This window comes from Abramis brama (genome assembly GCF_963993115.1).
Source record: "Abramis brama genome assembly, chromosome: 25".
Classification (NCBI taxonomy): Eukaryota; Metazoa; Chordata; class Actinopteri; order Cypriniformes; family Leuciscidae; genus Abramis; species Abramis brama.
This window is the reverse complement of record NC_139987.1, coordinates 5,416,492-5,443,344: the sequence shown is the minus strand read 5'-3', so window position 1 is coordinate 5,443,344 and position 26,853 is coordinate 5,416,492. Positions and strand designations below refer to the sequence as shown.

The window sequence follows — 26,853 nt, the reverse complement described above, 5'->3', positions numbered from 1 at the left end:
TAGGTCTCTTCTTTCTTTTCTTTCCCTTAGAAAAGTTTTTTATTTTAAACCCCTACTAACTACTGAGTAATATTAATTAACTACATGTAATTACTATAGAGTCACGGTTAGGATTTGGTTTAAGGGTTAGTTACTTGTAAGTAAGGGATAATGTAAGATTCCAAAGATTTTTACAGCACCATCCCTTAGGGTTTCAGAGTTATGGTAAAAAAGAGGTCAGATACTAGTAAAAAAATGAACGCACTGGAGAGATGAAGAAATTGAAGTTGCACCTCTAATTAAACGTGACACTGACACTCTTTTTTGAGTTTAACACTGTAAAGCTGCTTACTTTAAAGCAATAATATAAATAAATGTGACGTGACTTGACTGATGCAAACCTGCTTGCCGAACTGGTGCAAACATATCCTCGTCGCTGTGATCAGATGCTTTCTTTCGCAAGGCTCGATATTGCGACCGTTTTGGTCGCATATGCTCCTGAAATTTAATCTGTGCGACCTAAAAATATATTTGGGAGCATTTGTGCAAGTGCAAATAATGGTTGTGGTGCGACCTATTTTCATTTCTTTACAAAACGTTCGCAAATTACTGCACAGTGTGTACCTTATGTGTGCTGATATGCGGTGGCCGGACCATCATTCTATCCAACGTTACATAACAAATCAAACTTACGTTCTGTAGGATTGAGTGTGAAACAAACACAAATGAATCTTCCAGGTGAATTGTTCAAACATAATTTCTCACAGAACTGAACATTCTAGACACCAAATCACCAACCCCAGAGCCATAAAAGAAGGCTCCAGCCAGCCAGTCTCCGCTGACCAACGAAAACCCCCAGCTAAGAACTTTATGGCCATGCAAGCTTCAAAGAAGATGAGCCCAACTAAAGGAAGAACTGGTCAATGTGAGATAGCTTGGAAAAGAATGATTGGCTCAGAGATAGCACAATTCAGCCCGATCAAGATAACAGCAGAATCTGCTCGAGCCCCAACATTCCAGACCCCCTCCTCCTTAAGGACCTCTGAACGAACAAACAGAGTTCTTTCTCTCTCTAAACCAGAAAACTGAGATTCTTCCTACAGTATACGTAAAACTCATTCAAGAACAATTTTCAATGGACTTAAAACATCATACATCATTCTAGGTGTTTCTACAATACATGTGTCCATTTAATATGCTTTAATCCCATATAATTCATTTAATTGTTATAACTGTCAGATGTTTGAATGAAAGTGTGTTGTGTTTCATATCAATATGATCGTATGCTCATGATTCAAAATATGGCTTTATTGAAATCTGTGTAAAATGTTCGTATTCTTATAATAGTAATAATGTCTAAACTGTAGCCTCTGTTCTCTCTGCTAGTAAGGAGATCCCAGATAACGCATGATTTATGACTTTGCAAACAAAGCCAGTGTCTAATTGGTCCGATCTCTTCAGGAGGAAGGACAAACTTTGAGTTTAAAAATCTTAGACAGAAACAAAGCTCGCTCTCTGCTCTCGCTCTCTCAGACTAGGAACCATGTAAACGCGCAGACGAAATAACCCAAATCAAGATCTGAAGAACATGGGTTAAACAGCTTCATTCAAGCCATCATCTACTCCTCTCAATTTCCTTTATTTTCTTAGTTTCCTTTCTTTTCCGTTGTGAGTCTCGGTTCTAAGTTAAGTTTTGCGACAAGATTTCGAGCCACGTTTCTTCTGCAAAGCCAGCTTCAAACAAAGACTTTCATTCCGCCAGCACGCCACGTGACTGACCACGTGACCCAGACATCAGGCACGAGGAGACCAGCCAACGAACGGACCGGGAAAACCCCTTTCACGCAACAAAAGGGAATCCCCAAAAGCAAAGACAAGCAAGTACTGCCTCCAGACTAAAGCTGAACTGGTGTATTTGATACAGATTTAATAACCTAGGAAACGATAAAAGGGTTAAACTAATGATTGATGGTTCATTCAGGTTGTGTCTTATAAGTGCATAGAAACTTGGGATTACATCATCTCACTCTTAAACTCACTCTTAAAAACTTAATCTTTCCTTACTCTTTTCTTTCTGCAACGCGTATGAATGTGTATGTGTGGGTTTGTGTTAGATATTAGTTTTATGTGTTAGAATAATCAATAAAGTCTTGTTTGTATTTTAAAGAGAAATATTACTTGTGTTATTGTGCTTACAAAGTTTAATGTCTTAAACTTCTGATCTAAGTTACCTTGCTAACTATATAGTGTTTCACTATAGTTTGGATATTTATATCCGTTGCAGAGTTGATAGTTACAGCCAGTTCAAATGAACCGCGAACGAGTCATTTGCTCGGTTGTAATAAGTGACTCTTTTGAATTCCCTATAAATTAATTAATAATTCCTTTGAGCTAAATTGTAATCACTACAAATTAAAAATATCTTACAGTTCTTAACTTTAAAGCAGATTTTAGATTGGTTAATATTAGCTGTCAATCACTCCCACTCCCTTTTACTGCGTTCCATTGTCACGTGACAGGGAGCTGACTACTGTGCGAAATTTAAAAGGCTGAATAAGAGAGAAGATTAAACGAACGCTGACACATTTCTTTTGTAAGACGTCACCTAAAGTCACAAATAATCCAATAATGTTTAATGGGGATCCACCAGCTGAAAAGAAATCGTTCAGCTTTCGGAGAGAGTGGCTAAAGATTTCGAGTGGCTCCACTATGCTGATGGTTCAGTGCATTGCGTTCACTGTAAAGCCTGTGGGACAGAGTTTGCAGGTAACAGCGTTCGCAACTGAATCAATACATTTTAAGCGCAAAAGCTTGGTTAAACACGGAGAGAGTGACAAGCACAAAAAAATGCAGGGACAAATGTGTGGCAATCAAATCAGGTTTATCAGGTTTGATTATTTAGGCTTTTAATCGCCAGGATGCTGCCGGTCGTTCCACTCTACTGGCAGGGCTAAACGTCAAATTTAACACCACATACACCAACGCCAAAGAAGAGCTTGCCTTCACTAAATTTAAACCTATGTTGCAGCTCATGAAAAAGAATGGAGTTGTGATTAACATGACGTATGCAAATGACAAATCATGTGCCAATATTATCGAGGTGAGATGATATAGAGCCAGAAGACAAAATGTCAAATCCTGGTCACAAGATGTGTAAAGTCCCAGTGATTGTTGGTTGATTGATTGATTGGAGTTGTTTTTAAATTAAATAAATCTATTATATAATTTGTAGTTGTAGTGCTCCTTAATTTTTGGTGGGTGCTCCTAAATTTTTGGTGTTGCTCCGAACTTTTTGAAGTCAGAAGCACCAGTGCTACCAAGTAATTTCGAGCCCTGTTACCTGCTGTTCACACCACTGTCTTTTTTGTTGTGTTTTTGTTATTTAGAGGAAAGCATGTAGCACATATTTACATAAAATTATGTCTGCCTCGATTGTACCTGTACATCAATGCAGGGTGCAGATTGGTGTATGGGGACAGAAGCCAATGAAATGGCAGCATTCTGTGCAAAAAGATGAGACAGACATCTGGGGCCTCATTTATAAAATTTGCGTACGCACAAAAGAAGGCGTACGCCGCTCTCTACGCAATAATTGGTATTTATAAAAAGCAAACTTGATGGGAAAATGTGCGGTCCTTCACGCAAACTCTGACCCAGGCATACGCACAAAAACGGGTGAAATGAGAAATGGCGACACCGTCGGCAGATGGAAGAAACACGTGAAAGTGTGTGAAACTGTAGTAGACCGTTGTGTAAAAGAAATGGCAATACTGCCTCTCATAAATAACATGAAGACTTCACAAAGCAAGTCTTACAATTAACAGCCTACACGAACACCCGTTTGATCGATCTGCAGTGTAAAACGAACAAAATCAAACGAAGATTACAACAGAAATGCAAATGAACACATATTTGCAAAAAGAAAAGTGAAATATGTTCTGCAATTATTTTTCCATGTTATGCAATTCATCCTCATAACACATCTGAAGCTTGTCAGATGCAATCAAATGGATGGTAATAAAATGCCATGATGCCATCACAATGCGTAATGGTGTCTCCGGTGTCCCCTTTCCCCCACCCATGGCAGACACACTCTGGCGATGGAGCGCTAGACGCTTTTTTGCATCGACTTTGATGTCCGACCATTTCTTTTTTATTTCGGCCATGGTCCGAGGTTGTGAGGCTGCAGCATTAACGGTGTCTGCAACCTTTTGCCACTCAATTGCCTTTTTGGCATTAGTAATGCCCACACAGTGCCCTCCAAACAACATTTTACTCCTCTTTTCCACCTCACCAACGATAATTTCTACTTCACATTGAGTGAAGTTACGTTTCTTGATTTTCCTCTCTGTGTTTGCATTGATTTCGCAATCGATGAATATTAACTTGTGGGCGTTTCACGGACTATTTATGGGCAACTATGGGCGTGACATGAAGCCGCAAAAGCTGCGCTACATTTAGAATTGATTGTGATTTATTAAGGGAAAACTGCGTAGGATGTGTGTGCGCACGGTTTTATAAATCCGAATATTTCTGTGCGTACGCACGTCCTATGTTTCATCCGTATGCCACTTCTGACGCAAATCCTACGCAAAGTTTTATAAATGAGGCCCCTGATTATTACCTTAAACTTCACACCTGCTCTTTTTGATCAAGAGTCGAATTACTGCATTAACCATGCATTACTGCATGCCTTTTGTTACTTTGTTCTATTCCGAATGGTTGTGAATTAAAATTAGGCCCCATTGCTGTCATAAAAAAATTTCACCTTGTGACAAGCCATCTTTGTTCCAGAGGTTCTTCTTGGACATGAACAGGTTTTGTCTGTCTGGATAGTACCTAGTACAACACGGGGTGTGCATTGATGTGTGGGGACAAAAGCCAATGAAATGGCAGCATTTTGTGATGAAAGATGGGAGAGACATCTGATAATTACCTTAAACTTAATACCTGCTCTCTTTGAATGCGTTATTCACATGACTGTCTTTTGTTACTTTGTTCTCTTTGTGCTACTTTGTGCTCTTTTGTATGATACTTAATTACAGGTAATCTTTGTGGAAAAGATTTCACCTTGTGACAAGCCATATTTGGTCCACAGGTTCTTCTTGGGCATCTGTAGGTTGTGACTGTCTGGATAGTTACCCGTACATCAATGCAGGTTGAGCATTGGTGTGTGGCGACAGAGTTCTGATGCTGGGGAGGCCCGTCTGGTCCTTGGGTGCTGATGTTTGCTTAGGTAAATGAATCATTAAAGTATATAAACCAGTTGTGGAGACTGACATTTTTCAATTCAATCCGCTGCTCTGGGTCAGTTTGCAGGCAAGAGCAAAGTAGTTCGCAGCATTCTGTGCAGAAAGATGGGAAAGATGTCTGATAATTACTTTAACTTGCTTTTAATTTTTTGTTCTCTTTTGTTTGATTTAGAATTACAAGTGTCCTTTACTGAATGAAGATCTCACCTTGTGACAAAGCATCTTTGGTCCAGATGTTATCATTGAGCTTCCTCAAGTCTTCTGACTCCGGAAATGTCCCGCACAGTAGTGTGAACAAGAGTATCCCGAGTGACCAAACTGTTGCTGGTTCCCCGTGATACTCGCCATTTATATGGTACTCTGGGGGGCAGTACTCTGCTGTGCCTGGAAGAAAGACATTTTGTCCTGTTAACGGCCCCTAACTCATCACCAAAGTTTGAGACCCACCTTACAGCTTTGAGAGATAATACATACCACTAAAGGACGTGTATCCCTCGTTGTTAAGGATTTCGCCGCACCCAAAGTCAATCAGTTTGACTTCCAGTGTGTTCAGGTTAATCAGCAGGTTTTCCAGCTTTATGTCACGGTGCAGCACTCCACGTTGGCAGCATGTTTGAGCTGCGAGTGTTGCCTGCTGCATGATAACCGATGCTACGTCCTCTTCAATGGTGCCTCTGTGGCGGTTTAGAAATCTCAACAAGTCCTCACAGGGTGCAGGCCGCTCTAGAACCATAATGTATTGTTCAGGCTGCTTTTCCCAGTCCAGAAGCTGGATGATGTGGGGAACTCTGGGGCCTTTGTTGGCAAGAATTAGCAGACCAATCTCCCATGGAACGGGTTCAGCACACCCCTCCTAGAAGAAAGACAATGACAAAAAGGATGTAGACTAGTCCTAAACTATGGATAATAGCAGTTTGTCTTTTGAAAACATTGACAGTACTTACAATGTCGAACCATTTTATACCCATGTTGTCAGCAAATTTCAACGCCACCTGATCAACAAAACAAAAAATACATTTGTGTTAGAAATATTTAGAATTATTAAGTGTGCAGAGTTTATATAATTTCAGCCATTAACCTTGAACAGACATGTCTTACAACTTAAACAGGTCTGAGAGGTCAAGTGCTCTAAATAGGGAACATAAGATACACTAAGGAACATGAGAAAAGTGTAAGACAGAGCAAGAACAATTTGCTAAAAAGATATTTTAAGTAAAATAAGTGATACCTTAAGGCCATCTGTCAAGCGAATCCCCGCATAAACATTTCCAAAGCCTCCCTCACCGAGCTTCCTGACGATTTCATAGCTGCATGAATTGATGTCTGTTAAAGGAAAAATAGGAGTTGACATGAGTTAAGACAAATATTATATCAAAAGTTTGTCTGTATTATGGTATGTTGGAGTCATGACAGTCAATTTACCAATAATCTCATAATCCTCCAGTTGACGCTGAGGTGATACAGTATCCTCTGTCAGTCTGACTGATTCATGGCGGATGTCAACTCTACAGTCTGACGAGGCACAGACTAAAACTTGAGAGACATTGCCGTTACAGTCGACCACATCAAAGACTGGGGCTGATGTGGTACTGAGAGGACCTTGAGAGTCAACTTTACAGTCTGATATGGCGTGGACTGGGACGTGGGGGACGTCCACACTGCAGTCAGCCACATCACGGGCCAGAACTTGAGGAACACTGGCTCTATAGTCGGGCACATCACGGGCCAGAACTTGAGGAACACTGGCTCTATAGTCAGCCACATCTCGGACCAGAACTTGAGGAACACTGGCTCTATAGTCGGCCACATCACAGGCCAGAACTTGAGGAACACTGGCTCTATAGTCAGCCACATCTCGGACCAGAATTTGAGGAACACTGGCTCTATAATCGGCCACATCACGGGCCAGAACTTGAGGAACACTGGCTCTATAGTCGGCCACATCACGGACTGGTACTCGAGGAACATTGGCTCTATAGTCGGCCACATCATGGGCCAGAACTTGAGGAACATTGGCTCTATAGTCTGCCACATCACGGACTGGTACTCGAGGAACATTGGTTCTATAGTCGGCCACATCACGGACTGGTACTCGAGGAACATTGGCTCTATAGTCGGCCACATCACGGACTGGTACTCGAGGAACATTGGCTCTATAGTCGGCAACATCATGGGCCAGAACTTGAGGAACATTGGCTCTATAGTCGGCCACATCACGGGCCAGAACTTGAGGAACATTGGCTCTATAGTCGGCCACATCACGGGCCAGAACTTGAGGAACACTGGCTCTATAGTCGGCCACATCACGGACTGGTACTCGAGGAACATTGGCTCTATAGTCGGCAACATCATGGGCCAGAACTTGAGGAACATTGGCTCTATAGTCAGCCACATCATGGGCCAGAACTTGAGGAACACTGGCTCTATAGTCGGCCACATCACGGACTGGTACTCGAGGAACATTGGCTCTATAGTCAGCCACATCACGGATTGGTCCTTGAGGAACATTGGCTCTATAGTCAGCCACATCACGGACCAGAACTTGAGGAACACTGGCTCTATAGTCGGCCACATCACGGACTGGTACTCGAGGAACATTGGCTCTATAGTCAGCCACATCACGGATTGGTCCTTGAGGAACATTGGCTCTATAGTCGGCCACATCACGGACCAGAACTTGAGGAACACTGGCTCTATAGTCGGCCACATCACGGATTGGTACTCGAGGAACATTGGCTCTATAATCAGCCACATCACGGACCAGAACTTGAGGAACACTGGCTCTATAGTCGGCCACATCACGGACTGGTACTCGAGGAACATTGGCTCTATAGTCAGCCACATCACGGACTGGTACTCGAGGAACATTGGCTCTATAGTCAGCCACATCACGGATTGGTCCTTGAGGAACATTGGCTCTATAGTCGGCCACATCACGGACCAGAACTTGAGGAACACTGGCTCTATAGTCGGCCACATCACGGATTGGTACTCGAGGAACATTGGCTCTATAGTCAGCCACATCACGGGCCAGAACTTGAGGAACACTGGCTCTATAGTCGGCCACATCACGGACTGGTACTCGAGGAACATTGGCTCTATAGTCAGCCACATCACGGATTGGTCCTTGAGGAACATTGGCTCTATAGTCGGCCACATCACGGACCAGAACTTGAGGAACACTGGCTCTATAGTCGGCCACATCACGGATTGGTACTCGAGGAACATTGGCTCTATAGTCGGCCACATCACGGACTGGTACTCGAGGAACATTGGCTCTATAGTCGGCCACATCATGGACCAGAACTTGAGGAACATTGGCTCTATAGTCGGCCACATCACAGACTGGTACTCGAGGAACATTGGCTCTATAGTCAGCCACATCACGGATTGGTCCTTGAGGAACATTGGCTCTATAGTCGGCCACATCACGGACTGGTACTCGAGGAACATTGGCTCTATAGTCAGCCACATCACGGATTGGTCCTTGAGGAACATTGGCTCTATAGTCGGCCACATCACGGACCAGAACTTGAGGAACACTGGCTCTATAGTCGGCCACATCACGGATTGGTACTCGAGGAACATTGGCTCTATAGTCGGCCACATCACGGACTGGTACTCGAGGAACATTGGCTCTATAGTCGGCCACATCATGGACCAGAACTTGAGGAACATTGGCTCTATAGTCGGATGTAGCAAAGACTGTGCCTTGGGGGATGTCAACACTCAAGTCAGTCCCAACACAGACTGGAGTTTGGAGGGTATTGTCATTAAAGTTGGAGATGACACTGCTCAAAATGTTGAGGATGTCAGCACTCCATTCGGACAAATTTCCGACTAAATCCTGGAGAACGTCATCACTCCACTCGTCATTGGCTTCAGCATGACCAGGTTCCTCTGCAACGGGGAGGACTTCAGGCTCACTGGAGACATGCTGAGAAGTCTGATCTAAAGAGGGAAATATTAACCAAAAGATGATATTAATGAAATACTATTAATAAATGATTGCATAACTATATATTAAACTTAGAATTGATTTTAAAGTTTTGTTATTTGTTTTTAAGTCATTGCAGAACCAGTCTCCGCAGTACTTTGCTTCATTTGCTTCAGGATTATTAATTGCTTCATCCAATCACACAGTCAAGATCACTCAGATCGGGGGACTCTAACTTACTATCTGTCCCTCGAGCCAGACTAAAACATTTGCAGCCTTTGGACCCAAGCTATGGAATAGCTTACCGGCTCACATCAGATATGCCCAAACTTTGTCAATTTTTAAATCTACTTTGAAAATGCATTTCTTTTCAATAGCTTTTAATATATCTTGATGTGTGTGTCTTCTGTTTTCTGTGTCTTATGTTTATATTGTTATATTTGTTATCGTATATCTTTTGGCCTTGTTAAGCACTTTGGTCAACGCCAGTTGTTTTTAAATGTGCTATACAAATAAAATTGTATTGTATTGTATTGTATATATATTACTGAATACTCATATTACTGCATCTAAGCTTGCTGTAAATTATGAAGCGAGTTTTTGGGGGCATTCACAAAGGTCTAATTTGTGCATTTTGCTTTCTCAGTTGTTGATCAGTGCACATGCAGGAATGCTCTGTTCTCTGTTAAAGTGTCACATTAAAAATAGTTAATCTTTGTTTTAAAATGGTTAAATGTCTATGTGGTGTTTTTAATGTGCTTTAAGACAAACCATGTGCAAATTCATAAGTCAGCACCATTGCAGAGTATTTACTCCTTAAAACTGCATAAAGGCATTTACACAACTGTCATTTAAGGTGTGTAGTGTGTGTATATGTCAAGTATATTATGTTTCTGAATTCTGTAGTAAAAAAAAATAAAAAAATTCATGGTTGTGCATTATTTATTAGTAGAAAAGTAGAAAAATATAATCTATTAATAAATGTATTAATCTTTTTTTTTAAAAACTGAACTTTCATGGTTTTCCCCAGAAAACTAAAACTAAAAACATTCCAGTTGTTACAATAACATGGACATGTCTGGTCCTCTTTCTCACCTTGACTTGAGCTGGTTTTATTTTTTTCCTTCCTTTTGCCTTTCTGTTTTTTCCTCCCTTTCTCTTTTTCTGCACCTACATCCCTCCCTCCAACTGAATGATCTTCCACTCTATTACTGCTTGATTGTGATGGTATAGAGTTGTGTAAATTGTACACACTGTCAGAAACATCTACACATTTAAAACAAGAACTGTGTAAACCCATTTTCAAATGCTAATTACTCAGCAAAAAAACTTTCAGCAAAGTAAAGAATATGCAGCAAGGTGTTCGATTGTGACGTCATGTTCTATGACGCGTTTCAGTGTTGTCACGTGTGGGCGGGGCTTCTGCGTAGACGCTGAACTCGTAGCATCGTGTTATTTGCTATTTTTTAACAGACTGTGGTTATTTGCTGCACTTTTATGAGCAGAATACATATTTATTCAGGAAATCATCAAACCGTGCTGTATATGAATAAAAAAAAATCAATGCATTTGTCATTCATATGTACAGATTTATGTCATTCACAGGTAAGAATGGTTTATAAGCATTGCCATATTATTGTCTTAAAAATAGTACAGTGGTGTTTTTTTATGCTTAATTATGAAGCTTAAAATTATTGTAACTCCATATGTATTATTCAAGAGATTTTTTTATTAATGCCAAGGTATCAAAATATAAGTACAAATTACAATTAACGTACTTTTATTTCAAAGAAAGCAATGCAGCACATATATAGTACATATACATGGGTTATAGCCTGCACATACTCGAGAAAAAAAACAACAGAAAACTTTAATGAAACAAATTAAAAAGTTGAAACAAGTTTATTGTCTCGAGTTTTAAGATTCTTAGATGATGAAATGCTTTGGATGGACTGTTGGACCTCTCTTCTAAAAACAACGAATAAGGGATTCTGATGAGTTAATTTACTATGGTGAATGTGACATTTTGCAAAGAACAATTGTGACAAAGTCGCTCACGCTCACCGGAAAGGCAAAGTCCGCGTAATGGTGTGTATAGCCGTGCTGGGCAACGCTGGTAGACTCTCCCCTCCTGTAGACGGCAGTATGTGAGAGGAGAGACGTTTATTACGTTAAAACCACCATCGAGGAAGAAATATAAACTTTAATTTGAAAATGGCGTCGGACGTGAGCCGTGATGGTTCTGAAAATAAACGCAAACTAGAGGAAGATGAAGGTGAATGGGTCGGTCCTCTGCCCAACGAGGCAACACAGACAAAAAAGAAAAAAGGTACGTTAATGAACTTCTTTTACAAAACACGGAAGCGTCTCTTACCGTCCCTAACCCTAGTGAGCTTCCCACACTGAGACCTAGACAGCATTTTTGGCCATTAAAGTCGCCTGTATTATATCTAGATTAAGTTTTGAGATACAAACTATGCTAGACAGCCGTTTCTATAACAGCTTGTATGTCTTGTGTTTTCATAGCAGCCAAATGGTTTCATTTGACAGTTTCTAGATGTTTTATTAATGGAGCATATGTCTTCTTCTGCAGTTCTTGAGTTTGAAAGATTGTACCTGGACAATTTACCCTCCGCCGCCATGTATGAAAGAAGTTACATGCATAGAGATGTTATAACACATATTGTTTGCTCCAAGTAAGTTTTCTCCAACTTGCCACCTCTAGTACATCAATAACACATTCAGAAACACTGGCACTGGTCAAGCTGGCATCCTTATTGCTAAGTCCTGGAGCTTATATGTAAATCAACACTCAAGTGCATTTATTTGACTCCAGATATACTGATTATCATTTTTATACCATTCTAGAACAGATTTTATCATAACAGCAAGTCAAGATGGGCATGTGAAATTCTGGAAGAAGAAGGAGGATGAGGGAGTGGAGTTTGTCAAGCACTTCCGCAGCCACTTGGGTAGGTGTCTGTTACTACACACCTTACGTCTATAGCATTGTGGTATTGGGTTTCTCCTTCAGAAACTGTGTAAATAACCTGTCTGTGTTTGTCTCTGATGCGTAGGTGTGATCGAGAGTATCTCCGTCAGTGCGGAGGGTGCGCTCTTCTGCTCTGTGGGCGATGATCAGGCCATGAAAGTTTTTGATGTCGTCAACTTCGACATGATCAACATGCTCAAACTCGGGTAAACTCTTGTGTGTGTGAGAGAGAGAGTGTGTTTAACACTCTGGTATTCCTCATTTAGTCAAGTCACCTTTATTTATATAGCAATTTATACAATACAGATTGTTTCAAAGCAGCTTTACAGTGATAACAGGAAAACGATTCAATGATGCAAACAGTCCATTTCGGCTGAACAGCAGCTCTAAAAGAAAATAGCGTCACCGTTCAGCTGAAGATATATCAGTGTTGATTCAGTTCTGTTGTAAAGATCATCAGTTATGAATTTAGTTCATTTCATCTATAAAGCAGCTCTGTAGAAAACCGTGATGTCCTCATCCTGCTCAGTTCAGTTCTCATACGGGAATGTGTCAGTACAGTCAGATCAGTGATATTGCTGAATATTAAGAGTCCTCAACTAAGCAAGCTAGTGGCGACAGTGGCAAGGAACTCAAACTACATCATGTGATGGGATGGAAAACCCTAAAGATTGATGATTTTAAAAAAAATAATAATAATCATTTACTATATTTTGTTTTTTATGTATTTTATGTTTATTCTGTAATATGTTGTATTTTGAGGGAATTTCATAGTACTAGACAATATTCACTATTCATCTAAATTATTCATTATTTGATATAGAAATAAATGATGCATAATTTAGATGTGAACATTGTCTAGTACCATGGTTATATAGTTATTAGAATAAATATTTCATATTAACCTTATTATTTTCAAATAATACAAAAATGATAAAAAATGATAAAAAATATAGATAAGGTATTTAAATCCAATGTATCAGAGGAGGATTGGTGTCATTTGGTGGAAGAAATGAAGTAAATCATTTGTGTGTGTTTTATTTATATATATATATATATATATATATATATACACACACACACACACACACACACACATATATACTTCCTTACTGATTTGTAAATTGTGTCCTAAAAATTGCTCTGTATTATTTGTAGTTCTCATTCATTTCCAAATCTCACGTGACTACTTTTTTAAGATTATTATTCTTTTAGAATCATGACCACAATTTTTTTTTGTGTATTTATAGCAAGTTCTACAAAAAAATCATATCATTCCAATGAAGTAAAAAATTCAAAAAGTAATTTTTGTATTTCAGTTTAAATTTACCAAAGACGACCAGAGAGTTTAGAGATTTTATTTTTATTTATTTTTCAGCTTCCATCCAGGCCAGTGTGAGTGGATCTATAATCCGGGCGACGCCATCTCCACCGTAGCCTGCTCTGAGAAATCCACCGGGAAGATTTTTGTATACGACGGGCGTGGAAGTAACCAACCCCTGCACAAGTTTGAAAAGATGCACAACGCTCCACTGTCTCAGATCCGCCTGAATCCAAAATATCGCGTCATAGTGTCGGCTGATAAAGCGGGAATGTTGGAATACTGGACGGGCCTTCCGAGCGATTTCAAATTCCCACGGCAGGTGGAGTGGGAGTTCAAGACTGACACGGACTTGTACGAGTTTGCCAAATGCAGAACGTATCCCACCAGCCTGATGTTCTCTCAAGACGGCAAGAAAATGGCCACCATCGCCGTTGACCGCAAAGTGAGGATTTTCCGGTTCCTCACTGGGAAGCTGATGAGAGTCTTTGACGAATCATTAACTGTAAGTTACTGTTTGATAATTCTAATAATTATATAATCACAGATTTCAAGGGTTAACATGCACACTGGAAGAGTTTGAGTAAGAGTGTGTGGTGTCTGTGCGATGGCAGATGTTCACGGAGCTCCAGCAGATGAGGCAGCAGTTGCCCGATATGGAGTTTGGCCGCAGAATGGCGGTGGAGCGAGAGCTGGAGAAGGTGGACGGCATCCGACTGACCAACGTCATCTTCGATGAGACCGGACACTTTGTGCTCTACGGCACCATGCTGGGCATTAAAGTCATAAACGTGGAGACTAACAGGTAGAGAATACACCGCACACTATGAAATGCATTTCTTCTATGATGAGCATATTTGTCATTTCTGAATCAAAATTAATTTAAGGGCACAACTTTTCAGATATCACGAAGAAGTCCTTCAAAAGAAAAGCTTTAGTAGTTTGGCATTAGTATAATTATCATCTGTTTTAAAATATTTTAGCATATAGAAATGATATCGAAGCGAGGATTTATTTTTCCTCTTAAAATATCAGCTTGACTTAATTATATGGCAATTGTGAATTGTCATGTTGTGCAACTCATCAAAACCTGAATGATATTTATGAATAAATAATTTAATATTTGTAAAGTGTTTTTATGTTGAAAAAACATTTTAAAGCTTTTTAAAAAAAAAAAATATTATTAAATCAGGATTGTTCAACACTTTTTTTGCAGCAATGCAATAGAATTTTTCTTAGTGTGAAGAACATTTAAAATAATATAAAGAACCGTATGTGCAATGGAAAGGTTCCATGGATGATAAGTAGGGTTGGGCATTGTTTCGATTCAAATATGGTAAAAAAAAAAAGTCAAACATTTAGATAACAAATATATTTATTCTGTCTTTTTGCAAATCATTCTGTCGCAGCTGAATACTGTGAAGAATAATTAGCAGCCTAAAGAACAACTAACTAATAAACTAGACTAACTAATATAAATGTCAAACATTATTAAAGACCAGTATACAGTCGGTAATACAATAAGCACAAGTAAGCAAATTAGCAAGCTCAGAAATTAAAATCAAATCTAAAATAACACTGCATACTTTTCTTTTTATGAATAAAATATAGATTAATCCTTATTAAAGTTACAAAAAAAAGAATTTCAGTCAAGATCAGTGAGTGATATTCTTTTTAATTTGTCCTTTGATTACCGCTAATTACACAGAGTGCAGCAGGAATATTAGGCTGCTGTCACTTTAAGAGCTAATGCACAGATCCAATATACTGATACACATACATTTTAACAGTATACGTTCATTTTAGACATGAACTGACTGTTTACGAGGATACTTTGACGTAATTTTGTGTATATTTTCAAGCGCAAGAAGCAAAAGAAAACTCGATTCATTATCACACACTATATGAGAGGCGGCTTATTGTGCGCGCGCTCTGGATGTGCCCAGCACAGGAAACACTGCATGAGTGCCAAATTGAGTTCTCTTGAATGGTTTAAAACCACCTTACAATGTGTACACAGCAATCGATAAGCAGAGTTAAAATTAATTTTATTAAGTATACAATTTCAGAATTGGAATTTATTTTCGATTCCCAACCCTAACAATAAGAACCTTTTTATTATTTTTTTGAGTTTTTAGAAAATGTTATTAATAACTTGGCTTTCTTATTTAACTACATTTAAAAAATAATAATAATAATTATGGTCTTGGTTGCTCCTATTTATAATTGACCAAAATATCTTGCTTCATTCTGAAACTTGTCACATTACAGAAGCATAATGGGTTGTTAAGATTTCATGTGAAATTAATTTTTGAAAACTTAAGCTAAGATTACAGCATTGGCCTAAATCAAATCAATACATGAGCCATTCTGAAAGTCTTTTTATCCTGTGTCTATGAACTGTTTTCTCTGTCAAGGTGTGTGCGGATCCTGGGCAAACTGGAGAACATTCGTGTGGCGCAGTTGGGTCTGTTTCAGGGAGTGGCCAAGACCATGCATGCGGCACCAACCATTGAGATGAAGGCCTCCGACAATCCAGCGCTGCAGAGCTCCAACCCAGACCCCACCATCTTCTGCACCGCCTTCAAGAAGAACCGCTTCTACATGGTGCCATTACTAAAACCCATAGCATTTACAACGCTATCCTGAAGCTTTGCTTTCTGTATATGTTACTTTAATCATTTATTTTTAGGTTACTGTAGTGATTTCTGTATAGGGCTTTCCACCAAGTTAACTCTGGTTCTTTCTAAACCCTGGGTAAACCGAATCCTGGGTTATCTTGTGCTGTGTTCACGCCATGTTGTAATTGACCAATCGCAAAGACCCGCCCCTTTAGTTACTAAACCCTGGGTTAACATCCTTATTTGCATATTTCTGTCAGTGTCATTGATTGGACGAACGCAGCGCCTACTTGCGTATTTACGTAAAGGCATTCTCGGATTATATATTATGACTGTACTATCAAGACTGTACTATCAAATCCTGAATGGACTTTTCAGACTATAAGGTTAAGAATTAAACGGTCTATTCTTCACTCCAACTGATGTGTTTTCCATCACCATTTGACATTTAGGGGTTTAGAACGATGATAACCTGCGGTTAAGCGCAGTGTGAAAAGCCCTTTCCATTGGTGTCCAGAAGAATCTGACACTAGACTCTTAATACTGTATTTTGTTTTTGAACAGTTTACAAAGAGAGAGCCGGAGGACACCAAGAGTGCCGATTCTGACCGTGATGTCTTTAATGAGAAGCCGTCTAAAGAGGAAGTGATGGCAGCCACACAGGCGGAAGGGCCGAAAAGAGTGTCAGACAGCGCCATCATTCACACCACAATGGGCGACATTCACATCAAACTCTTTCCTGTGGAGTACGTGTTTGTCATTTCATTTGACAGCAGTTTGGTCTGAGACGGCAGTCCATTAATTATTTATTTTTGCTTCTCAGGTGCCCCAAAACAGTGGAGAACTTCTGCGTCCACAGCAGGAACAGTTATTACAATGGCCACATATTCCATCGTGTCATCAAGGTATGAGCACCTGTCGAGTGTGTAGATGTGTGCCTAAGGATTTGTGGATGCGAGTTGAACAAGTGGCTTCTCGTGTGTGTGTGTGTGTGTGTGTGTGTGTGTGTGTGTGTGTGTGTGTGTGTGTGTGCGCAGGGCTTCATGATCCAGACCGGAGACCCGACGGGCACAGGGATGGGTGGAGAAAGCATCTGGGGTGGAGAGTTTGAGGACGAGTTTCATGCCACACTGAGGCACGACAGACCCTACACCCTCAGCATGGCCAACGCAGGCCCGGGGACCAACGGGTCACAGTTTTTCATCACTGTCGTCCCAACTGTAAGACCATCAGATTCATTTTTTTATATATTATTTATTATTATTATACATTATAACCCATTTTTGGGTTGTTTGGGTTATCTTTTTTTTTTTTAATGAAACCTCAAGATATACATTGAATACATTTCCCAACCCCAATTATTCAATTAAGTCGATGTAGTCATAAACGTCACACTGCTGTCACTTCTTGAATGTCATGTCAGTTACAATGAGGGGAAAATCATCTCAAGTCATTCATTTTGAGCTGCCAGTTTGGCTAGTTAATTCAATGAATTGTTTTCTCATTCTCTCTTCTATTAGCCCTGGCTGGATAACAAGCACACAGTCTTTGGGAGGACCACTAAAGGTATGGAGGTGGTCCAGCGGATCTCCAACTTAAAAGTCAACCCCAAAACCGACAAGCCATATGAAGACATCAGCATCATAAACATCACTGTCAAATAGATGTGCGGTCTCAGCTTTACTCTTCTGATTTTGTAAAATAAAGTACCCTTTTTTAATAATACTAATTTTCATTAGTGATGCATCATTCAGCTTTGTTTTTAATAGCGTAACATTATGAATGGTTATACAAAAAGCTGTGGTCAAATCAACAACAAATGTGGGTGAGCAGTGTGCTTCTTGAGAGGCTTCAAAACTCACATTGACAATAACTTCAGATCCTCCTGCAATAGGGGACAGGGAATGTCTTCACACATGCTTTTTATCTAAGTACAGTTATTTAACATATCATGGCAATGAGGATCAATGTTTCGAAACAAAGGATGGTTCCTAAACCAAACTAATGCAGATAATGTCAAGTAATGGAGCGTTTACATATGGCCACAGTTGCGTTATGCATGAAGTATATCAATGAATGGAAATGTAATGTATTTGCTTTAAAGATGCTAAGAAATACTTGTTCCATCAAATCAAGATATGCCAGATATTAATAAGCAGTGGACTGATGAACTGGAAGCAGGTTTATACTTTTTCTTTTCATGACAACTACAGTTCTCCTTTAAAATATAAATAATCAGTAACATTGTTTTTTGCCACAAACACATCCATCTCTTCATACATGGTGAAAATACACCTACACCCATGCATCAGTCATAAGACCACAAAGGACATTTCAATAAATATTTACAGGCTCATTTAAAGCCCCAAAAAACTCACAACAGCCATTAAAGAAATCTAGAGATGCTAAGAATAATGGTATGCCTTTAGGTGAATCTCACAACAACAACAACAACAAAAGCATGTGTGGGTCACATTTTACCCCCAAAATCAAAATGTTAATTTTGCATTAACAAAAATATATATATTTCTACCATTCAGAATTTTTAACATTGACATTTTCAAAACAATTAAGCACATGTGTTTAAATCCCATTGATGATTTTAATATTTATTTCAGTAAATATCCATAAAGGCAATACTACCATGTCTAAATATTTAATTGTCTAAAACAATTTCACATTATATTACAGTAATGAGAATATAAAGGTAGAATGTGCTTGATTGTAATGAACAATGCTATAATACAAACTCAATGTTCCTAGAACAAGTTTAATTTTAGAAATTAATGCGAAATAAAGTATATATTAAATGGAAGCATGACCTATATATGTTGTTGACATGTTTTGTGAAATTCACCCAATTACTTGCATGTAACATTTGATCAATGGCAATGGATTTGATCACATGACCTGTCCAATGATTTCAGTAACTATGGATAATCCGACAACAGGCACTTCACATTGCAGTAACCATGAATCTGGTGATGGAGCCTCGTTTCATCCTTATCTAAGGGGCTTTACCTACGATTAAAACATTTAATGAACTATATAAACCTTGTGCTGTTTGCACACATGATCCTACAGGGATTTTATAAGGGTGTCTGTACAAAAATGACCAGTATATTTTGCTCAAGCACATCTAGAAATATCTCCAGGCATTAGTTACTATTAGGCGAATGAGCAAACTGACCTTGAAAAGACAAGCATCATAAACCAGATGTTAATTTCTGTTTTAACAGAAGGGACAGTAAGTTTAGTTAGTCATGTTCGTTAACTTCTTTTCAAAGGAATAGTTCATGTTAATCAACTTTATGGACAGCATCTGCAAATATATTTTAGTTTACAACACAATTTCAACTCACTTGAAATTATGTTAGGTGATAACCAGCAGGATGTTGCCTTGTATTTAACCTGGAGTCCTATATGAGCTCCATTTATGAACACCATTGAACCACAAGCACACACAGCAGCAAGTCTACTAATGTATGATGGTATGACATGGGTAAAACATGAGCAGGGTGACTGTGCAAATGACACGGACAGGCTTGAGTTGTAAGTCACAAGTCTATTGAGAGTGGGTTAGCATCCCTCAGGCCACATCCAGAACTCCTGCGGCCACCAGCTGGCGTGAGAGCCAGTCCAGGCCCTCGTGAAGCCCCATGCCACTGCGGGCGTCACAGCCCTGGATGTGCCAGCTGCGCCCACAGCACAGTTTGTGTAAGCTCAGGAGCTCCGTCATCTCCTCCACGGACACCACGCCAGGGACGTCCTGCAGAGACATGCGTCAAAGAGTCTTGGTCAAGAGTTCACAGTGGAGGAGTAGAGAATCTCCAATAAAACAAGCGATTAAAGCATTGTTTATGCGCATTGTCATTGAAAAAACAAGCGATTTTCTCAGCTTTTTCTTCAAAATGTTGATTTTTTATGAAACTTGCCCACATTCCGGTGTTAATAAAAAAATAATTATTGAAACTAGGTTTTATTTTTTTAAAGCAGATGCTCTGTTCTTTCTTTTGATAAATTGCATGTTCAGATTCATACAATAAAATATTCTGGGGGCCGTGACATTTTTGTGAAAATTATCAAAAATACTGGCATTGGCTGGCGACTTTTTTTTTTACTCTAGCAGGTTAAAGCCTATAAAGTGTAACCCCCAATACAAAAGTGCATTTATTATTTATAACTACAAAAATGAATTAATTGTAATAAATAAAAATTAACGATTCCACAGACAATCTTTTTAATTTGTGAAATCTTCCAGTTTGATAAAGGAGATTCTTAAAGTACATTATTACTGATTTTTTTTATGCTAGTTCAAAACATTTGTTCACATCTCTCACCTGTTTGTTGGCGAAGATGAGCAGCAGAGCATCTCTGAGCTCTTTCTCGGTCAGCAGTTTGGCCAGTTCACTGTGAGACTCCATCAGCCGGTCTCGGTGACAGCTGTCAATCACAAACACCACCGCTGGGAGACAGAACAAATGACCAGCTTCAGTCATACACACTCATTAAAGTGCAAGAAATGTGATTGTGTGAATTTCATTATGAACAAAGCCACAGTGAAGTGAATTGTTAACTCCAGAAGCAGCAACTCTAAGAGTGCGCGTTACCTTGTGTGTTCAGATAGTAGTGTTTCCAGAGTGGGCGGAGTTTATGCTTGCCACCCACATCCCAAATGGTGAATTTCAGGTTTTTGTATTCAACAGTTTCGACATTAAAACCTAAAACAGAAATCGAATATTTTATTATTTAAACACCATTGCATGTTTGCATTTCTGTACATGTATTTCCGTTGCACAAGGATACCTATGGTCGGTATGGGCTGCATAAACTCATCTTGCTTCAGTTTGAAGAGAATAGTAGTTTTTCCAGCTCCATCTAAGCCCAAAGTCACAACCCGGATCTCCATCTTTGGACCAATGTGCACACGGTTGTCCTGGAAAAAAAGACGGACACATCTGTTTAATACTGATATCAAACACATCATCACTACACAAAACTCAGCTCAAGTACAGCAGTTCCTTTATTAGCACGCTAATAACACAACCAGACAAGACAAAGTTAGCTCATGCTGTAAAATGTCATAAAATCATACATCAGTCAGGGTTTTCCATCCAACTATTTTTGATGCACATTTTGAAAATAAAGTTAATGCAAATAAACTCTCAGAATCAGTTAACACAGAAATGTAATGCACTAGATGCAGATTATCTTGAGTTTTGTGTTTGTTGAATAGTTCACTTCAAAATGAAAGTTCTGGAACTCAAAAGAAGATATTTTGAAGAATGTCAGAAACCAGACAGTAGATGGACCCCACTGACTTTCTATACTAGGAAAAAAAATACTATAGAAGTCAATGGGGTCCATCAACTGTTTGGTTATTGACATTCTTCAAAATATCTTCTTTTGTGTTCAGCAGAAGAAAGAAACTCATGCAGGTTTAGAACAACTTGAGGGTGAGTAAATGATGACAGAAGCTTCATTTTGAAGTGAACTATTCCTTAAGATGATGGAAACAGTTTATTTGCATTCTGATGACGTGTTATGACCATTGTGCATGTAAAACACCATGGTATTATGCATTAGGCCCAACAAGAGGTCTGACCTTGGCACAGAATTCTTCCAACAAATCCTTGACATTCGTATGGAATTATGAAGTTTAAACTCTAGCCATATCATTTTGCACGAAGACAATGGGCATTAACGGCCGTTTAAGCCCCCATAAGCCAAAGATAAACATATAACACTGCATTACAATGTTTGATCTATGTGCAGTACACTACTAAAGGCATCTGTTTGTTTGACGAAAGGGACGGTCACACTACAATACACTGACTTCCATTCATACACATGCAAATGCAGGAGACTGGATATGCAAACTCATGGAAAGTTTGCCGTGCACCAAAGTTCAAGTTTGGTGAACTCTGATTTGAGAATGAATGTTTACTCCCATGTGGAGTGGAGATGTGTGACCAATAGAAGATCGATACATCACGGCGTGACCCCTTAAATTAACTCAAAGATCACAAACTTTGCATTTATTCGTTAAATGTTAAAGGGTTAGTTCACCCTAAAAATTTGTGTCATTAATTACTCACCGACATTCGTCATGTCGTCATTGACCTTCCACGTCATTCTCCTACGCTGTTGACGTAGTGTAAACCGTGTGTCGCGCGTCCTGGTTGTACGTCAGAACACCACCTCACTATTGGCTAGCTCCTGCGTCAGCATCACACACATGTCGTGGTACTCACGTGAACAGCGTTGACCAATAGTGAAGCGGCGTTCTGATGTGGATCCAGAAGCGCTGCACTGTTTACACAACGTCAACAGCATAGAAGAATGATGTGGAAGAGAAGAGATTGTTGAATAAAGTCACTATTTTTAGGGGATTTTTGTGCACAAAAGTATTCTCGTCGCTTCATAACATTAAAGTTGAATGACTGTAGTCACATGGACTATTTTAACGATGTCTTTTTTACCTTTCTGGGCCTTGAAAGTGGTTGTTGCATTGCGGTCAGAAAGCTCTTGGATTTCATCAAAAATATCTTAATTTGTGTTCCGAGGTCTTACGGGTCTTAAGGGTTTGGAACGACATGAGGGTGAGCAATTAATAACAAATTTCATTTTGGGGTGAACTAACCCTTTAATTTGATGTTTTTATAAAAGTCATCTCTCATCCGTCGCTGTGTCCATACTGTGCAAACAAGGCGATGTAAAGTACCTTCGTGAAAGTCACAGGGATGCCTGCATCCAGCTGAATGTGGTCGGCCAGCTCTGTAAACTGCTGCTGCTGTTTCTGCAGTGTCTCTAGCAGTCGGTTGATCTCCTGTTTCGACAAAACCACCCTGCAATCATCCTAAAAAGACAACAAACACACTGAAATTCCTGACCTGCTTCCTGATCCAGCTGTGTGTGTGACGTGACGGAGTGTGTACGACGTGACGGAGTGTGTACCTGCTGCAGTGTCTTCTCGCAGTGCAGGCAGGCAGTGGACACCTGTGACAGCAGGATGGTCATGTCCTCCTGCTGCTGTCGAAGCCAGATCAGCCTCTCTCGCACGTGCGCGTCCACCACGCTCAGGGCCATCTCCTCTTGACGACACAGCGTCTCGTGTAGGTCGGCAAAGTAGGCACGTACGCAAGACCGGGCGCTCTCCGCTGTTCCTGGAACCTGAGCAGAAACCAAGAATCTTACACAGATGCAAATGCTTTAGGCGATTACAATCACCCAAAAACACGCTCATACATGTTCAGTGTGGGCCATGCCCATGCTGTCCTCCACGATCTGCTCTCCTCCTTCAATCTGCTGCACAATGCCCACTAGTTTCCTGGAGTACTCCGACACTTCCTCTGTGAACGTACGGATGCAGTGTGCCATATCCAGGATGGACCCTCGAATCTGGTTGGCTTCACCCTCTAGTACAGCATGCTGGTAAAACATTTTCATGAAAAGAGATCAGGGAACAAGTGACTGAAAACAGGAACAAAACATCAGATTTAAATTACCCAGAAATATTTGAATGATCCCAATAACAATTCTTACAATACACAGTAACCTTTTTAATCCATGCTTTGTTTGATGGATGCATTAACATTTTTGCTATACATTATTTGTTGCAGATCTCCCATTCTGCAGTTTCTGTTGAACTTCCTCATGACAGAAACTCCCTCACAAAGGAAACTTAGGAGGGTAAGAATTGTTTGGTTGACAGCAAATTGGTTTGATTCTATATTTATTAATTTTGCATTTGATAAGTAAACTGAGAACAATTCAATTTGATTCAATACAGTGAACAGCAAATCAATTACATAACTCGTAATGAATAAAAAAAAAACTACATGCAATTTTAAATATAAAAATCTTCAGCTTTCATTTTAATTTTAGGTAAAGTTTAGTGATTTTTGGGGGGGAGTGAGTTAAAAAAAAAAATTGTCTATACCATTTTTATTCGTTTTTTTTATATTTTATTTCAATTTGAGTTATTTTAGTACTTCAAATGTTGCCTTGTTAATAAGTACATGAAATAACTTTCTGTACTTTTTTTTTCATTTTAGTTAATGTTTATTTTATTTTAAGTAACATGTTTTTAATGGTTTTAGTTTATTTTAGTTATTGATAATAACCCTGCTTCAGACTTTTTATTGCACCAGAAGCAACAGCAAAACAAATTATTAATTATTTTAAAGTGAAATATTAAGATATTTCTTGAATATTTAAATTCAGTTGCATCCGAATGACTTTTAAACAATGCATCTAAAAAAAACAAGCATTGTTGTTACATTCTGAAAAACTTGAAGAAATGAGAAAATATACAAGAATCGATATGGGATCGAAAGAGAATCAATCCAAGCCAAATTCTATGCCTAAAGATTAACAAGTGGTTTTGAACTGAGTTGCATTGTATTTCTGCACCTTATGCCCTTGGTGCTTTCCGTACTCCTTGCACACGCAGCACATGAGCGGCCCAGGCTGGCAGCCGTCTTCCAGGCACACGAACTCGATGGCGTGCACCTGGTGCTGCGGGCAGAGCATCTTCTCATGGGGCTTGTCTGCCAGGGGCACACGCCGGTGCTTGGCCAGCGTCCGGGTGGAGTGTGTGAGCTGGGAGCACTCGGCACACAGGTGCGTGGCACACACCGTGCAGTACATGGAAGCAGTGTGAGTCTCATCCTCATCACAGCGGATTACACACTAATGGAGACATGGCAAAAATTCACAATAAAATCACTGTATCACACAGCCTAATTTATTGCTTTGATAAAAATGAGTCAGCAACAATATAAAAGTGTTCAATAAAATGATACAAATATTCTTAAGACAAAAATATTATATATTTTAACTGTAATAATCATAAAAATAAAGAATAATCATAATAATTATTATATAAATAATTATTCTTTATTGTTAATATAAATACACGTTTTAAAAATAAAATCGCATATTTCGAACCTCGCCCATCTCCCGAAGTGAATCCTCTGACATGCCTGACTGATTGGATGCCCCATTCTGTAGCCGTTCAAGCAATTCTAGCAGGGCAAAGTTCTTCTTCAGGCCCCACACACCCGAGTCTCCTGCAGAGCACAAAATGTTTCTTTCTACAACATAAAGTCTAAATATAGAATTATACTGTTATTATGAAGAACAGAAGCTCACCCAGCTCGGTGACCTGTCTGTCGAAGGGGCAGCGGACTGCCCTGCCATGGAGAGGCAGACGGGTCAGGCAGTCGTGACACACCGTGTGTCCGCACAGCAGCAGCCGCGGGACCTTGTCCCCCTGTAGAGAAAACACATCCTCGCACACACCACACTCCAACACCTTCACAATCACATGCAGACACAAGATTTAAATTTGTGATTGACAAATGTTAGCATTTATACACACACACATACATACACACATACATACATACATACATATACATACATACATATACATATATATATATATGTTATATATATATATATATATTATATATATATATACACACTGCATATACGTGTGTGTATAATTAATTTAATTTTTAGAAGCAGTAATTACTATATTATATGTCAATAAAGTCAAATATTACCATGCATAGACATTGTATGTATTTATAAGAATAAGCTTTGAGTACAATCCATGTAAACATACATAACTATATCTCCATAATTTCTGAAATTACCCTTTAATTTGAGTATTTTGAGGCACAGTGCCCTTTTCTAGTGTTCTGACCGGTTGGTCATTTATCTAGCCAGCTACTACTGCTGTCATAACTGTATATTTATCAATATAACACCCTACTTCATAACGACTTGTTTTTAATCGAGCTTTTACATAAGTGTGCAACAGTGTGTTTAATATAAAAACCGCAGTGACAGTTTTGAATGATGCTATCATTAGCGTGCTAACGCCCTGCAGAATCTCACTGAACTCCACCGGGACCAAAAAAAAATTCTCTCTCATGATTCTTATAAGCTAAACATCTCATGTAGTTGTTATTTATGTCATGTATGTCGTACCTTCACCGCATTTGAAGTGTTTCCGCGGCCGTGTCGTGCACACGGCTCCATCGACGCCTGTTTATTTACACCGACAGCAGCGGCCATCCTCGGACTGAACCATCTGATGACACGTCGATGTGTTCATGACATACTGCCTTTGGACAAGTACAAGTTACTATATAAAAATATATAGAAAAAACTAATTTGTTCACGTATTCCTATTATAATAAAAAAGGTATCAGATATGTTGTATGTCTGAATAAAAATCCCATTCTTGTCATAGAGGTCCCCCTCTATGACAATGGATCAGTCCGTCAGCTGTTTCCGTCGACGAAGTTCAGGAAATGTATTACAATCTAAAGCATAGTTAATGATTACTATATACACTTTTAAAAAATCTACCTATTTAAAGTTAAATCAGATTGGCTGTATACTTAATTTCAATTTAAATTATGTTTAAACATTAATTAAAAATTGTTGAATCCTGAAGGCCTAAGATAAAAAAGTTGAAATTGCTTAAATTATTTTGATGAGTTAACATAAAGTAAAAACATGTTGTCATGACATAACTTATAGATCATATACTTGTTTTACATGATCCTCTTGAGAGGGATGCAAAATACAAAATCGTCGTTATTTTCATATGTAGCCTAAAAAACTATTTATAATGTGTGAGAAAAATTAGTAGCATCAAGACTACAAAATTAAATAAATGTTTCAAATATTGAAATCCTGCCTTTACTAAAGCAGAATGAAATAGCAATATT

At 39.1% G+C, this 26,853-nt stretch overlaps 2 protein-coding genes across 2 annotated transcripts; one reads left to right on the top strand and one right to left on the bottom strand.

The window, feature by feature from the left end:
* Positions 1-11,356: 11,356 nt before the first annotated feature.
* On the top strand, positions 11,357-17,827 carry ppwd1 (peptidylprolyl isomerase domain and WD repeat containing 1). Its single transcript, XM_084105222.1, has 11 exons — positions 11,357-11,497; positions 11,762-11,864; positions 12,037-12,140; positions 12,246-12,366; positions 13,539-13,986; positions 14,096-14,286; positions 15,899-16,088; positions 16,667-16,848; positions 16,926-17,007; positions 17,140-17,322; positions 17,623-17,827. Exons 1-11 carry the CDS (start codon positions 11,383-11,385, stop codon positions 17,764-17,766), a joined length of 1,863 nt encoding a protein of 620 aa, XP_083961348.1. The 5' UTR covers positions 11,357-11,382; the 3' UTR covers positions 17,767-17,827.
* A 17-nt stretch (positions 17,828-17,844) lies between these two features.
* Positions 17,845-26,263, bottom strand: trim23 (tripartite motif containing 23). Its single transcript, XM_084105223.1, has 11 exons — positions 26,105-26,263; positions 25,259-25,421; positions 25,055-25,176; positions 24,518-24,796; positions 23,351-23,533; positions 23,060-23,275; positions 22,827-22,961; positions 20,909-21,038; positions 20,713-20,823; positions 20,443-20,567; positions 17,845-19,871 (listed from the first exon to the last, which is right to left on the bottom strand). The coding sequence occupies exons 1-11, from the start codon at positions 26,189-26,191 to the stop codon at positions 19,692-19,694; spliced, it is 1,731 nt and encodes a 576-aa protein (XP_083961349.1). The 5' UTR covers positions 26,192-26,263; the 3' UTR covers positions 17,845-19,691.
* Positions 26,264-26,853: the final 590 nt, after the last annotated feature.